At 43.5% G+C, this 17,100-nt stretch overlaps 1 protein-coding gene across 1 annotated transcript; it reads left to right on the top strand.

The window, feature by feature from the left end:
• Nucleotides 1-583: 583 nt before the first annotated feature.
• On the top strand, nt 584-15,957 carry SNAPC1 (small nuclear RNA activating complex polypeptide 1). Its single transcript, XM_033174221.1, has 10 exons — nt 584-725; nt 1,450-1,609; nt 2,040-2,180; nt 5,396-5,503; nt 6,662-6,820; nt 8,287-8,355; nt 10,643-10,705; nt 12,074-12,215; nt 14,543-14,641; nt 15,612-15,957. Exons 1-10 carry the CDS (start codon nt 595-597, stop codon nt 15,644-15,646), a joined length of 1,107 nt encoding a protein of 368 aa, XP_033030112.1. The 5' UTR covers nt 584-594; the 3' UTR covers nt 15,647-15,957.
• Nucleotides 15,958-17,100: the final 1,143 nt, after the last annotated feature.

Raw genomic sequence — 17,100 nt, forward strand, 5'->3', positions numbered from 1 at the left:
GTGGGTTTTTTGTTTTGTTTTCTGTATATTTAAATTACGCTTGTACATTTTTCAGTGCTGATGTCATCCTTTATCTTTTTTCTCTTTTTTTGTAAAACCGCGTTGAGGTTTTCTCTGCAGTCAAGCGGCATGCAAATTTTGCGAAACAAAGAAATAAAAACACACAGGTTGATAAAACACCAAAAGCTCATTGGGCTAGTTTATAGAGGCGGCTCTTTTCTAGAACCAGCAACCTTATTTGCAGCTGCTACGGCCCGGCTCCCAACACCCTTTTAAACCATCGCCCAGAGGCGGGGCTTAGGAGCCCCAGACTCGACCAAAGAGCCGAAATAGAAAGGGATGGGAGTTAAGTGAGGGGGCGGAGCGAGCAACTAAACCGTGGCTCTAATTGGATGTAGTCGCCCACCTCCGCTTACGTGAGCTCGACTCTTAAAAAGGCAACACACACATGGCGAGCGCGACCCCTTAAGGAGTTATTTCTAGAGCGGCAGCGGTAGGGTTAACCTTACTCTTTCTCTCCTCCAGCCACAACAAGTGGGCAGCGCGCACGCGCAGTGGGGACGCCAGTGCTGAGAGACGGCGGCGGCACTGACCATGAGCGCCGGCTGGCCGGGCCTGAAGGCGGACTGCGAGGCTCTGCTCAGCTGCTTCCAGCAGGCCGAGAGCGTCCGCTTCGAGGACTTCGCCTCGCTGTGGAGGGAGCTGCGCTTCCACACCATCTTCTAGTGAGTGTAGCCCCTGGGCATGGGCAGAGTGCCTGCACCCCTTGCCGCCCCTTCCAAGAAGTGGCTTGGCTGCAGCAACTTGAGCTGAATAAATAATAATAATAATAATAATAATAATAATAATAATAATAATAAATAATGGCAGGCTGGGTGGGAGGGAAGGAAGGGGTTTGGTCCGCTGTGAGCCCTGCATTGTGAGGCGGGGTTGGATTGGATGACCCTTGCGGTTCCCCATCCAATACTACATTCCGGCGGGATCCACTGGGGCAGCGGATCCCTGTGCAGATCTTTCGCCCCCGTCCTTGCCCTTAATGTATATCAGGGTTCCCCAAACTTCCCCATTTAACTTGGAACAAGAACAAAACAAACCGCCCCCCAAGCAATGCTACGTTTTATTTCATTTATTTCATTTCATTTTAGTTTTATTTGTTAGTTCTATTTATTTATTTCAACGCTTGACTCTAAAAAAAACCTCAAAGCGGTTTACAAAGAGATAAAACAGTTAAATGGAGAGAAATTCATCAGCCCACGTACAAAAGTTAAAATGCTTAAACGGATTAAAATGAGCCCAACTTTCTAAGCATCTGAGGGCAACCTGTGGCGACCTGCTTAAACCCTTGAGCGTTGACCCTCCTCTTCTGTCATCATTGATGTAGTATTTTCTTGACGTATAACTGATGGGATTGACAAATGCCATGCTGTATCTTTTCTTTTTTCATCCTAGTGGTAAAATAAGGACTCCAGAGCAGATAAAGTTCACCAAGGAAGCTTTGGGGTTGGTGTGGCCGTACTGCTTTCCTCCCTACACCTTCCAGATCCGAGTTGGTGCCCTTTATCTTCTGTATGGATTGTACAATACACAACTGTGCCAACCAAAGCAAAAGGTATAAATCCTGCTTGCAATTTTTGTTAGGAATAAGATTATAGATATACGATGATAGATAAGGATTAAGAATAGTTGAGAAAGAAGAATTTAAAAATGTTATAAAGTTACTATAGTATATTGGAAATGAACGCAGAAGAGAGGACGTGAGGAAGTCCCAAAAGAAGGTTATAAATAAGATAAGTTTGTTTGTTTGTTAGGTTTTGTTTTTGTATGTTGGTTGTATTGTAGTGTATTGTATTGTGATAGTGTTTTGTTTTGTATTTTGTATTTTGTATGTTTATTTTTTTGGTATTTTTAAAAATTAATAAATTCTTATAAAAATAAATAAATAAATCCTGCTTGCATTCGCTTACAGGCTTTTAATAGGTGCTTTTGGGTTGCGTTTTTCTGACTTGAATTTGAAGACGTGCCTGTGTTTGCTTCCTCAGATCAGGGTTGCGCTCAAAGACTGGGCTGAAGTCATGAAATTCCAACAGGAACTGTTAGATGCTCAGCATTACGACGCTGCCTATGTCTTCCGGAAGCTTCGGGTGGACAGAGCATTCCATTTCACAGCAATGCCTAAATTTGTGAGTTACTGGATTGATATTAACAAAATCGTATAGGCATTGTCCCCAAGTAACGTTGGGGTGACCTTCCGAGCCCCCCCCCCGTGTGCATAAGCAAAAATCGCGTAAGTGGGGAGCACCCGCTAAAAAGCCTCTAAGTGCCCATTTCCCTCCTGCTCTCCGTCCCTACAACTCTCTCTCCAACTAGAGTCGAAGCTATGGAACTGGATTTAGGATGCATTGCAAAGCAGCTGCTGCTGCTTCAATACCACATGCGCTAGAAGGTTGGCGGTTCGAATCCCCGTGACGGGGTGAGCTCCCATTGCTCGGTCCCAGCTCCTGCCAACCTAGCAGTTCGAAAGCATGTCAAAGTGCAAGTAGATGAATAGGTATCACTCCAGCAGGAAGGTAAACGGCGTTTCTGTGCGCTGTTCTGGTTTCGCCAGAAGCGGCTTAGTCATGCTGGCCACGTGACCCGGTAAAACTGTCTGCGGAGAAACGCCGGCTCCCTTGGCCTGTAAAGCGAGATGAGCGCCGCAACCCCAGAGTCGTCTGAGACTGGGCTTAACTGTCAGGGGTCCTTTACCTTTACTTTGCTTCAATACCACATGCATTAGCTGTTAGGCGGGGAGGCTGAACCTTCTAAACAAAGCCCTCCTGCCCTTCTGGGTTTCATCAGGGCTTCCTCGGCCATCAGTCCTCTTCAGGCTCCGGGGATGGTCTCCTTGCGAGCCACGAGGACTCTCCAGCTCTCTCCTGCCTTTTCCCAGTTTGAAGTTACAGTGGTACCTCGGAAGTCGAACGGAATCTGTTCTGGAAGTCCGTTCCAAGGCTCGGCTGCAGCCAACCGGAAGCTGTGGAAGTCCCGTCGGACGTTCGGGTTATATAATAATAATTTATTATTTGTACCCCGCCCATCTGGCTGGGTTTCCCCAGCCAGATGGGCGGCTTCCAACAAAGATTAAAAATACATTAAAATGTCACATATTAAAAGCTTCCTTAAACAGGGCTGCATTCAGATGTCTTCTGAATGTCAGGTAGTTGTTTATCTCTTTGACATCTGAAGGGAGGGTGTTCCACAGGGCGGGCACCACTACCGAGAAGGCCCTCTGCTTGGTTCCCTGTAGCTTTGCTTCTCTCAGTGAGGGAACTGCCAGAAGGCCCTTGGCGCTGGACCTCAGTGTCCGGGTAGAACGATGGGGTGGAGATGCTCCTTCGGGTATACTGGGCCAAGGTCGTTTAGGGCTTTAAAGGTCAGCACCAACACTTTGAATTGTGCTCGGAAACGTACTGGGAGGCAATGTAGATCTTTCAGGACCTGTGTTATATGGTCTCAGCGGCTGCACCCAGTCACCAGTCTAGCTGCCACATTCTGGGTTAGTTGTAGTTTCCGGGTCACCTTCAAAGGTAGCCCCACGTAGAGCGCATGGCAGTAGTCCAAGCGGGAGATAACTAGAGCATGAACTACTCTGGCGAGACAGTCTGCGGGCAGGTAGGGTCTCAGCCTGCGTACCAGATGGAGCTGGTAGACAGCCGCCCTGGCTAAAGAATGTTTGCAAACCAGAACACTCACTCCCGGGTTTGCAGCGTTTGGGAGCCAAAACGTTCGAGTTGCAAGGCGTTTGTCAACCAAGGTACGACTGTATTTATTTATTTCCTAGTTGTGTATGAATGGAATGCACATAGGTGGGTGGGGGGACACGTCTGTAATTGAAAAAAACAGCGCTTGGATGTGTGCAGCTGTTGTGTTTCTTTGGCGCCAGGTTAATTTAATGGTGACTGTTTTTTAAATGATGGCCTCCGATGCCAGTTTGTGTGGAAATGAACATTTTATTGAGACTGTGTTGTGATGAACAGCATGTAGTTTCCAGTAGCACCTTAGAGACCAACTAAGTTTGTTCTTGGTATGAGCTTTCGTGTGAATGCACACTTCTTCAGATACACACTACTTGGTGAGGTTGATGGTCTTCCATTTCATGCGGCTCAATGTGGTGCCTTCCATAGTTCCAGTTACAGGTGGGTAGCCGTGTTGGTCTGCCATAGTCAAAACAAAATAAAATAAAAATTCCTTCCAGTAGCACCTTAGAGACCAACTAAGTTTGTTCTTGGTATGAGCTTTCGTGTGCATGCAAACTTCTTCAGATACACACTGTATCTGCTGGTGCTACTGGAAAGAAATTTTTCATTTTATTTTGTTTTGACTATGGCAGACCAACACGGCTACCCACCTGTAGCATGTACTTTGTAGAAGCACAGGGTAGAATGAAAGGCTGTGCTCTTACAGTCACTCCATCTGCGCAAACATACCAGCCTGCCAGGTGGAATGATACTCCCTCCCATCCTCTGCCATGCTGTTCTGGGTTTTTTCTTGTGCTCCCCGCCCCCACCAATTTCAGGGGTTGTGTTGTGGTGAGAATGGGGTCAGGCAGGGTGGATTTGATTTAAATCGATTTAAATCACTTGTCAGTAAGACTTGATTTAAATCGTTGTGTTTTTTTTTTACAGAAAGACTCATTCTTGCTGGTATAATTTTAATATTTGCAACCAGAGGAAGGTTTCATTTTCGGGATAATAAATTTTCAAAGTAGTTTCTACAGTTATATAAAAAAATTACTGATTTGGTTATACTACCATATTAGAAATACATAGACAGATAACTATGAAATTACTGTGAGGTTTAGTAAGTTAACCGTTTATATTTTGACAACTTTTCTGCTGTTGGAAGGAGAAAAACAATCATTTTCTTAATAACAATTTAAACAATTTATTTAACTAAAACAATATGTATCCATGTTTGTTAACTGATGCGGTCAAACAATTTTTTTATTTTATTTTTAAACTTAGACTGAGTTTTAGCACGCATGAAAAACTTAAAACAAATCCTTATTTCCTGATGAATAGCCTTTGGACTATAACATCAATAGAAAACTATATTTGGAAAGATTTTTCTTCCAAAAGCATTTTATTTTAAAAATCCAATTTAAATTAAAAAAAAACTGATTTAAATTTTTAAAAAATCAATTAATTTTATTATTATTATTATTATTATTATTAAAAAATAATAATTGATTTTTATCCACCCTGGGGTCAGGGCTACCACTGATGGGACTGGTCAGGTGATTCCTGCCTAGGTTTCTTACCTTACAGAGTTCTTGAAATCTCAGTGGCATTTCACTTTCGTTTGCTCATCCAGTTTTCCCTTCTGCTTTTATCCTGACGCGACCTCCTCTTTCTAGCTTTCCTTTAGGACTAAGAAGAACATGCAGGAGAAGACAGAGTCCAGGAACGAGTTCAGGGATCCGGACGACCGAGTTGCAATGCTTAAGCCGGACGACTTCTTAGAGGTGGAGTTTGCATCATGTTCTTAACGTTTCTGCTGTTTCTGCTGCAGCATCTTTCAGGTGGCCTAGCCTGCTGATTTAGCAATGTCATTCTGTCCCTCCATGCACACATGCTTCTATGAATGGTTATAATTGGGGAAAAATAAACCCCAATGGTTAAATTGTTTTGATCTGAAAGACAGTTAAATTGACCTTTTAATCTACTCCATGACGATACCTGATGGGTGCTTATTTTAAAATGTTTTATTACAAATATTGTGTGTTTTAAATTTTATTTCCCCCCCCCTCTGATTTTTTTTTTGGGGGGGGTGTTATTGGGTTGTTCTTGTTTTTACTTTGATTATGCATTTTGTTACAGGTAAGTAGCCGTGTTGGTCTGCCATAGTCACAACAAAATAAAATAAAAAATTCCTTCCAGTAGCACCTTAGAGACCAACTAAGTTTGTTCTTGGTATGAGCTTTCGTGTGCATGCACACTTCTTCAGATAAACCAAGAACAAACTTAGTTGGTCTCTAAGGTGCTACTGAAAGGAATTTTTTTATTTTATTTTATGCATTTTGTGTTTTTTATATTGCGATTTTATGTTGTGAACTGCCCTGAGACCTGTGGGTACAGGGCTTTATATAAATGTAATAATAATAATAATAATAATAATAATAATAATAATAATAATAGTACCCATTTCATTTCTATACTGCTTTATATTTCTAAGAGAAATCTAAGAGAAAATCTCAATGTGGTTTAAATAAAACATCAAATAAAACAATCCAGAATAAAACATGAATGAAGAAAGTCTGATGATGGTGATGATGATTTATTAAATCTATATACCACTTTATACCCGGAGGTTTCAGGGCAGTTCACAGAATAAAAATCAAAATATAAAGCCACAACATATATAATCAAAATAAAAACAACACCCCAATAACCTCCCCCAAAACCCCACATTTTAAAAGGGCATAGAATGGAGATCAGATCAACCAAAGGTCTGGTTAAAAAGGAACGTTTGCCTGACGCCTAAAGGTGTATAATGAAGGTGCCAGGCGAACTTCCCTGGGGGGAGAACATTCTGTTGCGATCTTTCAAAGTCTTCAGTGGTTAAGTTTCACTTTTGCTTCCAAAGCTTTCCTGCCATTCAATACGTTTATTTACATTTTAAGGAAGCTAAGAACATTCACGACCACTACCAAAAGATGAAGTGCCTGATCTCCGAGGGCCAGTCCCAGCCGGACAAGGCTCTTAATCTGATAAAAGACGACTTCATAGACAATTTCAAGAACATCATTTTGGAGCATCAAGAGTGGCAGAAGAACAAAGAGGTAGGTGGCTTCATTTTTCGTTCACGTGTGTGCTGTTGAAGCTCTTCTGTGTGATTGGAAATGCCGTTTCTCACTTCGCAGCCCATGCTGCGCTTTTTAAAGTGTCCCGCCTGTCCTACCCCAAAGCCTTAAAATTAGTTTAGGCAAACGCAGGTCTGTGCAGAACAGAGAGCTGAACTGGGGAGATTTTCCATTTAGTTGTTGGCTTTTGCGCATTGCTTACCTCTGTTTCCGTGGAATCCTGACGTACTGATGATGCAGGAGCAATGCAGATTGGAGGGCTCTCGCTGTGGAGTGCCAAACAGTATAAATTTGTGTTGTCTTTAGGTGGCATCTAGAAGCTAATGGGGACAATATAGGGGTGTGTGAATTGCACACTTGTTTGGACTGTTGCAGAGGCAATCTTTGCGCTGCGTCTTGTTGCGGGCAGCAAAGAACGGGCAGATCGAGAGAGATCCACTTGCGGCACGATGCTGTGTAAACAGGACAAGAGAACAGCCCGTTTTCCAAGCAGATGAGAGAGCCAGTTCACTGGTCATATGTGAATAGCCACGACAAACTATGCAGAACAGATGAGGGGGCGCGTTCTATCTGTATTAAATTTGATGCGCAGTGCTCATTGCATGTCAGGGATCTCTAGAGTACCTTGCTTTGGCCCTTTGCGTCCCAAAGTGGGCAGTACCGCCCCCTGGGCAGCAGCGGGGTCATCTAGGGGGGCACTAAGGGGTGGTGCGGGGGGACTCGTTGGAAATGTAAATGACTATCAGACTTTGAAGAGCTTGTATCACTGGATCAAGCTGGTCAGTGCCGTTGAATTCATTAAACTAGTTATAATAATAATAATAATAATAATAATAATAATAATAATAATAATAATAAATATATTTATACTCTGCCCATCTGGCTGGGTTTCCCCAGCCACTCTGGGTGGCTCCCAACAGAATTAATGATGATGATGATGATGATAATAATAATAATAATAATAATAATAATAATAATAATAATAAATAATGAAGCAATAAAGCACCAGACATTAAAAACTTCCCTAAACAGGGCTGCCTTCAGATGTCTTCTAAAAGTCAGGCAATTGTTTATTTCCTTGACATCTGGTGGGAGGGCGTTCCACAGGGTGGGCGCCACCACCGAGAAGGCCCTCTCCCTGGTTCCCTGTAAGCTTGCTTCTCGTAGTGAGGGAACCGCCAGAAGGCCCTCGGAGCTGGACCTCAGTGTCTGGGCTGAACGATGGGAGTGGAGACGCACCTTCAGGTATACTGGATTTTAATTGGATTTTGAATAATGTGCAATTAATTGTTACAGATTTGAATTTTATTCTGAATAACGCCTTTCATAGAGTAGGGTAGGGAGCGCTTGGTTCATGTAACCAGGGGGCCAGTGGGAGCCGCTGTTCTAGACCAAGGCCTCCGTATTTCAGTCTTCATCCCTGTGGAATGTCTTGCCCTTTCCAGGAGCCGGCCTTGGCCACTGTGGGTGAGGAAGCCACAAATGAAAAGGAGGGTCCTTCGCAAGGGACAAAGGTAAGGAAATACTGTATTTTTCCATGTCTAAGGAAGGAAGGAAGGAAAGAAGGAATAATTTATTAGCCAAGTACATTTTCTAATATACTTGGAATTTTGCTTCGGCTACATTGCAATGTAAACATACCTTATACAAACACTGTTTGTATAAGGTATGTTTACATTGGACTTCTGTTTCAGTGTATCTGAAGAAGTGTGCATGCACACGAAAGCTCATACCAGGAACAAACTCAGTTGGTCTCTAAGGTGCTACTAGAAAGAATTTTCGATTTTGTTTTATACAAACACTGTTCCACTAACAATACAATGACACAGCAAAGAAACCCCACCCATAACTGACCTCCCCTTCCGCTACACAACTACGAATTTAACAATTGAATGGCACAAGGGAAAAAACTGTTCCTGTGCCTGGCCGATTTTGTGTATAAAGTCCTGTAGCGACGTCCAGATGGAAGTAAGTCAAACAAATGATGACCGGGATGCAAAGGATCTGCGACAATTCCCTCTGCTCTCTTCCTAACTTGGGTAGCGTAGAGTGTCTCTATTGAAGGCAAGCTAGCACCAATTACCCTTTCTGCAATTCTTACTGCTCGTTGGAGCCTTTTCTGGTCTGTCTTGGAGGCTGTACCGTGCCAAGCAGTAATAGAATTACCGAGAACAGTTTCAATGATGCCTCTGTAAAATTGGATCAACACTTCCAGGGGCAATTTAAATTTCCTTAGTTGACACAGGAAATACAACCTCTGGTGGACCTTTTTAATAATACTGTTGATGTTGCTTGACCAATTTAAGTTTTGAGAAATTATAGAGCCCAGGAACTTAAAAGACTCTACTATTACAACCATGTTGCCAAGGATGGAAAGTGGCGGCAGGACGGAAATGTGCCTTCTAAAATCAATTACTATTTCCACTGTTTTTTTGGCATTTACCACCAAATTATTTCTGGTGCACCACGAAACAAGATAGTCTACTTCCTGCCTATACGCAGATTCATCGTCCTCCCGGATAAGCCCAATAACTGTTGTGTCATCGGCAAATTTCAAGATCTTAACCGATGGATCAAGACGCCCCCTATTTTTTTGAACTCAAAATTAAGAAAATGAAACCCTAAAATAGAAGTGAAAATCTGGATGATTCGCGGCAGCAAGTTGGTGACCTTTTGGGGGGGGGGGCAATTGCCCTCAAAAGTTTCCAGCATGGGGTGCATGCATTCGCCGTGGTGCAGAAGCAAAGTGTCAGGAACCCCCCCCCCTTCTGCTGCGGCCGGCGTTGCAGGAGCATTTAGAGTACAGGGATCCACGTCCACTGTTTACGAGCTCCTCCTCCCCCTCTTCCAGTGGGAGCTCGCATTCTTCGCATTCCTCAGGCGGGGACGGAGAGGGGGAGATAGGAAGGCAATGTAGGGGCTCAGAAGGGGTCGGAGAGCCTAGACAACACAGGGAAAGCAGAGATAGAGGTCAGGTTCCCACGCTACGTGGTCGGTCACAGGAGGGAAGAAGGAGGGGTTTCAGGTTTCCGAGGCTTTTTTGCTGGAAGAGAAACCGAAAGAGTTCATTCCTGGACACTGATGAGTATGAAGAGGACGCTTGAGACTTTGCTTTGCTGTACATAGCTTGCACAATAAAGAACTTAGTTTTTAGAAGTTCTTTGCCTTGGACTGTTACTCATGAGCAACCACTAAGCGTCCTTACACAAAGGCAGCGACGGGGGGGGGGGGGGGCGGGGGGCTCCACACACTTCCCCTCGATGGCAGCTGCTGCTGCGGGGAAGGAGGTTCCCAAGCAGGATGCCAAGGAAGAGCCAGGGGAAGGCATGTCGTAGAGCAAACTGAGCTGAGGAAGGTGGTGAGCGGGCTGGGGGCAGGGTGGGAGTTTGAGAGGGGAAGAGGAAAAAAAGGAAAGAAGGGCAAGGAGAGGTAGCTGAGGCATCTCTCAGCGTCGGCAGCTGCTCTCGATCCAGTGGTCGAACCAGCAGGGACTTCAGGAGGCGAGCCAGTTGCCATCATGCAGCCCGGGGGGGGAGGGAGAGAAAGGGGGAACGGCAGCAGGAGGGACCGCTTCAGCCCGTCCAAGCCAAAACATATCCCGGACCTATGCTTAAATATTTTAAAAATTCCCCCAGATGCCCATGTCCCGTGTACGAGACGACCCCCAATTTTCGTCTTACACACGGAAAAATACGGTCCTTATTGTGATACCTGGGAACTCGGGGCAAAATACTCAGCTGTAGGAACTGTGTCATTGTCTACACCTGGGCGATGCAATGCTAAAAGTATTTTCTTTTCCAGGGATTAGAAAGAGCCAGAGCATTAGCGGACATCAAATCCAAATCTTACTCTGCAGTTGTTCAAGTAAGTGCGAAGGGAATGCAGTATCAGGAAATTCTCCTCCATCTCAATAGTGGGTTCCAAGTTGAAATATACGACTCTCCTTAGTACCTTCTTTACTTTTCTGTATGGTGAAAAGTTATATTTCTCTTACTATTCCTTGTTGTTCTGATTTATTTTATTGATGTATGTATTGAGGATGTGTTAATGTAGTATAAGTTATAATATACAGGTGAAACTCGAAAAATTAGAATATCGTGGTAAGGTTCATTTCTTTCAGTAATTCAACTTAAAAGGTGAAACTAATATATGAGATAGACTCATGACATGCAAAGCGAGATATGTCAAGCCTTTATTTGTTATAATTGTGATGATTATGGCGTACAGCTGATGAGAACCCCAAATTAACAATTTCAACTTTGGGGTTTTCATCAGCTGTACGCCATAATCATCACAATTATAACAAACAAAGGCTTGACATATCTCGCTTTGCATGTCATGAGTCTTAGCTCATATATTAAACTCCAGTAGCTAATGAAAACAATTGCTTACATAAATGGACTTTTCCACGATATTCTAATTTTTCAAGTTTCACCTGTGTATCATTTGCCTATGACACAGGACGGACTGTGTTACTGAGTTAAAGATGAATATGAAAAAAATGACCCGAATTCTGGAATCTGAAAAGCTCTCAGTCTTTTACAGGTTACTCCTAAGAAGAAGAACCAACTGTAGCTAGTTGGGTCCAACAGTTTTGCACAATATCATGCACTGATGTTGAAATATGAGCGCACTGTAATATTAAAAAGTGATATATCTTTTTAATCACCTACGTAAGTTAAGTGCATTGATCAGTGGCCAACTAGTAGACTTGCAGCACTGGAAGATCAGTATTTAAAACGCAGCAGAGAGAACTCAGTGACTGGGGGCTAGCTAGACTAGATATCTGCAGTTGGATCTCTGACATCTTTTTCTGAAGCTTAAAAACAGCCATGGGGAGAAGGGGTGAATTCGATTAGGGTTGTGATGAGGGATTTAACAATTTTAACACTGCTCCCTTGAAGTACCAGTAAGAGATTCATGATTTCATGTGACGGTGAAATTGCTGTTTTTATAACACTAGTGGGTAATAGAATCTGGATCCCCCCCTTTGTGTGTCCATGCCTACCCTGTGCCAAGGGATTGAATTCCTATGTTTCCTTCGTGATCATTCTGTTAAGGAATATGGCATATGACAACATTACAGGTGGCAGAATTAAGCAGTGGCAAGATCCAAACAGTTCATTTGATTGTGTCCCGTCCCCCCTGCACACTGCTAAAATTTTGTTTTCCTTCTTGCTTAATTTATTTCTCTGGCTTTTTTTTTTTAAAAAAAACACCCAAATGTTTTAGGCTTCCAAATCAAGACGGCACCGCCAAGTTAATCTGGAGTCTTCCGAACCGACAGATCGTGGGAAATCCAAATCGCCAAGGGCTAAGAAAGCCAGCAAAAGTTTGCAGCCGAGGAGGAAGAAAGAAACTCTGAAAAGCAGGGGTAGGGAAACCCTTTTCCAAAACAGAAGTGTGTGTGTCTGGCAGGGGAGAGGGGGTTGTAATGCTTTGCTATCACATAACACGTGTTCACTCCTGAAATTTGCGCAGTTTGAGCAATTCCTGGGAAGGGCCATCCTTTGATAAAAGCATCTTTTGACTGGTTGCCATAGGGGAGGGGATGTGAATGTCTTGTGTGTGTGCCTTCCGCTGCCTCCTTCAGCCCATCGTGCTTCTGATGATCTTGTGCAGGGGTCCCCAAACTAAGGCCCGCAGGCCGGATACGGCCTGAGGGACTCAGGTATCTGGCCCACGACAACGCCCGTCTGCGGAGCACCGGAAATAGCTTGTGCACATGTGCAAGCGTCATTTCTGGCACACTTCCGGGTCTGAGGAGGCCCGTAGCGCATGCGCACAAGCTATTTCCGGTGTTCCGCCGACCCAGAAGTGCGCCGGAAATAGCGTGTGCGCATGCGTATGGGCACGTGCTCCCCTGCCCTCCGGCCTGCCGTGTGATCGGTGCAGGAGGAACCGGCCCGAGGCTTGGTAAATTTGCCGACCCCTGATCTTGTGGATTGTACGGGATGGCCTACTGGCAGTCATCTTGAACAGGTTTTATCTAATTTTCAGGGGACTTTTTACTTAATTTTGTTGCATTTTTATTATCTTTTTGCAAACCACTTACTTTTACTAAGTGTTATAACACCTCCCCCACCCTCCCAAACTTTGTAAATGCTTATAAAAGGCCATGGCTCTGGGGTACAGCATCTTTTGCACGCAAAAGGTCCCATGTTTAGCCTCTAGCTAGGGCTGGGAATGTCCCATCTGAAATCCCGGCGGATCACTGTGTAGTCATTACTGCGCTAGATGGGGCCCAGTGCTCTGAATCGATATAAGACAGCTTCCTTCTTTCGTAAATATACGAATGGTTGATCCAAGATACTTGCAGGGGGAAGTAAGGGCAGTGTTCATCTGCCTCTTTAACAGAAGATCGGAAGAGAATTCAGTCAGCTGCAGCTATGCAAGCAATTAGCAGAAGATAATGAGAGAGTATCCTGTGTTTTTTTTTTTAAAGCTGTTTTTATTTTTATTTTTAGAATTACAGTTTGATATTCCCGTATTCTTGTAACTCAACCTAGTTCCACGCTCTCTTCATTATCACACGAGCTATGAAATACATTGCACAACAGCCGTTCTCGTTATGATTCCAGATCAGTTTGTATTTGTTCATCGGAGTCCTCAGAGGAAGCCATCTTTCTTTACAATCATTTTTTCCCCCTTCCTGCCTTCCTTTGTTCCTCAAGTTTCTCCATTAAGTCCGCACCTTCCACCTCCATTCGTGAATATGGAGATGTCTCGGATCTGCCCATTTTGGGGTTGTCAGTTGCATCGCTGAGACCAAAGGTTGTTAGGCGTTGACAGTCTTTTTGTTCCCCACGAAATATCATCGGTAAAGAGATGCTCTGCAGAGTCTTTTGCATTATTAGGCTTCTTTTGTTAAAAACCCGCATCCCGAAAGAGTAACTGCATCTGCAAAACTGACCAGCAAGGACATACCATATTTTTCGCTCCATAGGGCACACCGGACCATAGGGCGCACCTCGTTTTTAGAGGAGGGAACAAGAAAAAAAAATATATTTTTCTGGTTTTCCTCCTCTAAAAGCCCTGTTTTTTTGAGGATCAGCTAAAAGTTTTGCAGCTTTTTTTTGCAAAGGGGGAAAAGCAAAGCTTTTGCAAAGGGGGGAAAGCAAAGAGGAAAAGCCCCATTTTTATGGGGTTCAACTCACATTTCTGCAGCTTCTAAAGGAAAGGGAGCCTTTCCTACAGTTTCCAGACAGATAATCTAATCAGCCAGTCACATGACGCTGGGGAAACAAACAACCTCCCTCTGCAGCACATTCAACAATGGAGGATGGGGCTGAAAGGGAGCCGGGGACTCTTATCTCTCTCCCGATCTCTTGCTGATCAGCTGCTGAGCAGGGTCCTTTCAACACCCCCTTTTCTCTTTGTAAAATAAAAAGCATGATCCTCTTTTGGCCCCTGGGCAATTCAGCTCCAGGGACCACCATTCGCTCCATAAGACGCACAGATATTTCTCCTTACTTTTTAGGAGGAAAAAAGTGCATCTTATGGAGCGAAAAATACGGTAGCTATTATTATTATTATTATTATTATTAAATATTTAATGCTGTATTGTTTTAACACTTGATTGGGAGCCACCCAGAAGGGCTGGGGAAACTCAGCCAGATGGGCGGGGTACAAATAAATTATTATTATTATTAAGCTGAAATGGAAACCAGTTCCTTTTCAAGACTGGTGTTGCCTTTGCAGGGACGTTGCAGTTGACAGAGGAGCAGAGTGCTGGGAATCTCAGTATGCCTGTGATTGCAGAGGATGATGATGAAGATATTGATGACCCTAGTGACAAAGGTACATTGGAGTGTCCGTGTTGTGGGAAGTAGTGCAAGCTAGCCTTCCTCTTCTCTTTTTTTAAATACCGTATTTTTCCATGTATAAGACACCCCCATGTATAAGAGGCCCCCTATTTTTGGGGACTCAAATTTAAGAAAATTGGGAGGGGGGAGAGATGGCTCCATGTATAAGACGCCCCCCCCACACTTTTTAGTATAATTTTTATGGAAAAAAACCTAGTCTTATACATGGAAAAGCATGGTAGTTTTCTATTCATACTTTTCAAATTTATACATTTCATTAATTTTACAATCCTTTTAACATTTCAAAATTTGACTTCCTTCCCCCTCTTTCTGCGGTTCCTTAAATTTATTTTTTCATACCATCTGCATATCCAAATTCATTTAATTTACTCATTTAATTATCTACCGTAACTATCTACTCCCCTAAAACTGCAGGTTGTTACAATAATCCTGCCAATGTTTTTATCCGTTTGCAATTTATCTGTAAATGTTCAATAAACCCATTTCCATTCTTTTATAAAGAGTCTGTTATCTAGATTCCTTATTCTTCCGGTAAGCCTCGCCATTTCTGCATATTTCCTAAGTTTTTGTATCCCTTCTTCCTTTGTTGTGACTTATGCTTCTTTCCATTTTGGGGCAAGTAACATTCTTGTTGCTGTAGTTGTTGTTGTTCAGTCGTGTCCGACTCTTTGTGACCCCATGGACCAAAGCACGCCAGGCACGCTGTAGTAGCATCCGTAAATAAATTTCTATGCAATTTAGGTAGATCTGTCCCTATAATTCCCAAGTCATTCCACAATAATTCCTCGCTGTGGGAAGCCGTGTAAACTAACCTTCCTCTTCTCACCATTTCTTCCTAAAAACTTTACTGATAAATCTTTCTTGTTTGGGCTTGGCTTTCTTCAATCCTTTTCCTTTCCCGATTTCTTGGACGATGGCCACTTTTTCTTTCTCTTGTTTGCCAGATTTCATGCCCAGCAAGAGGAAGCGAGCTCGTTGAGAGGGAAATCCAAACGGTGTGAATTGGCTTTGCCTGAAGGGAACGTGCCTTCGGCTAGCGGACGAGGCTGTCCAAGTGGCCTGAAGACACGCTGCAAACTCTACATGTCCCTGTTCTCATTTCATGAAGGCAGGAAGAACCTCTTTGGAAAAAGCTCAAAGTGAAGAGAGCCTGTTCTATGTCGTGCGATAGTTTGATGTGCTGAACAGGGGATTTCATGTACCTGGGACTTACGAATGCTGAGAAACGGTTCTTAGGTTTAGCAGTGTATATAAAATTATATTGTATTACTCGTATCTTAAATTTTTGTTTTTAAGAAAAGCTCCCCACGTTCATTAAATGAAAGCGTATAGATTAATAATAATAATAATAATAATAATATTACTTATACCCTGGCCACGTGACTGTGTTGCCCCCAGATTTCAACATAATAAAAACACAGCAAAACATCTCTTAAGATTTAGTGTCAGGAAATAACGTAGTCCTGGACACAGCAGAGTTAACCGCAGGTTTTCTTGAAGCTTCTGGCTGTAGAGCATTAACTGGACAGCACAACGCAGGAACTCAGCAACTCACTTGGATAACTATATACAGTATTTATTGCAGCAACTAGTATCCATAAGTTACTATGTACAGACTTTACAAATAAAAGAAACAAAACATAAAACTCTCCTCTCTGTCTCTCTCTCTCAACCTTCAGTACACCACTAACAACCAACCAACCCAGCTCTCACACAGAGCTCATTCTTTAGGAACTCATTGACCAATCACAGGTCGTTGCTAAGGGTCTGAAGAGAGAGCAGATCTTGGCTTTCTGCCAACTGGTAATTGCTACAGAGGTGATAAGCTGACTTTCTGCACGTAGGCACTTTGAAATCTCTAACATCAAACATGAAAAACTTCCAGGCTGTCTTCAGATGTCTTCGAGGAGTTGTGTGGTTGTTTATCTGTTTGACATCTGATGGGAGGGTGTTTCACTGGGCGGGCACCACTACTGCATTCTGCCTTATGCTTCACAATTTTTTCCATTTCATTTGCACCCCACCTTTTCCAAGGAGCTGCAGTTGGCATACGTGGTTCTCCCCTCTCCTCATTTAATCCCCACAACAAGCCTGTGAGGTAGGCCAGGACTGCCTTCTTAAGACACTTCGGACTCGCTGAATTAAACTTTCCCTTCCTCCCCCACAACAAACACTCTGTGAGGTGAGTGGGGCTGAGAGACTTCAGAGAAGTGTGACTAGCCCAAGGTCACCCAGCAGCTGCATGTGGAGGAGAGGAGACGCGAACCCTGTTCCCCAGATTACGAGTCTACCGCTCTTAACCACTACACCACACTGGCTTCTTTGCTCAGTGCAGTGGCAGCGCCACAAGATCTTCCCTACTTTTTAGTCTCGACTTCTTTTTTTCCCACCCTCAGAGAAACAGGTCAATCACGTCTCTCGCTTGTTTTCTGA

Source organism: Lacerta agilis, chromosome 1 (assembly GCF_009819535.1).
Source record: "Lacerta agilis isolate rLacAgi1 chromosome 1, rLacAgi1.pri, whole genome shotgun sequence".
Classification (NCBI taxonomy): domain Eukaryota; kingdom Metazoa; phylum Chordata; class Lepidosauria; order Squamata; family Lacertidae; genus Lacerta; species Lacerta agilis.

Bases quoted from the DNA above. Each gene is read 5' to 3' on its own strand.
- SNAPC1 (XM_033174221.1), top strand. From the start codon at position 595: ATGAGCGCCGGCTGGCCGGGCCTGAAGGCGGACTGCGAGGCTCTGCTC. The intron at 8,356-10,642 runs GTAAGGAAATAC...TTTCTTTTCCAG, and splicing joins GTCCTTCGCAAGGGACAAAG to GGATTAGAAAGAGCCAGAGC. The intron at 14,642-15,611 runs GTACATTGGAGT...CTTGTTTGCCAG, and splicing joins TGATGACCCTAGTGACAAAG to ATTTCATGCCCAGCAAGAGG.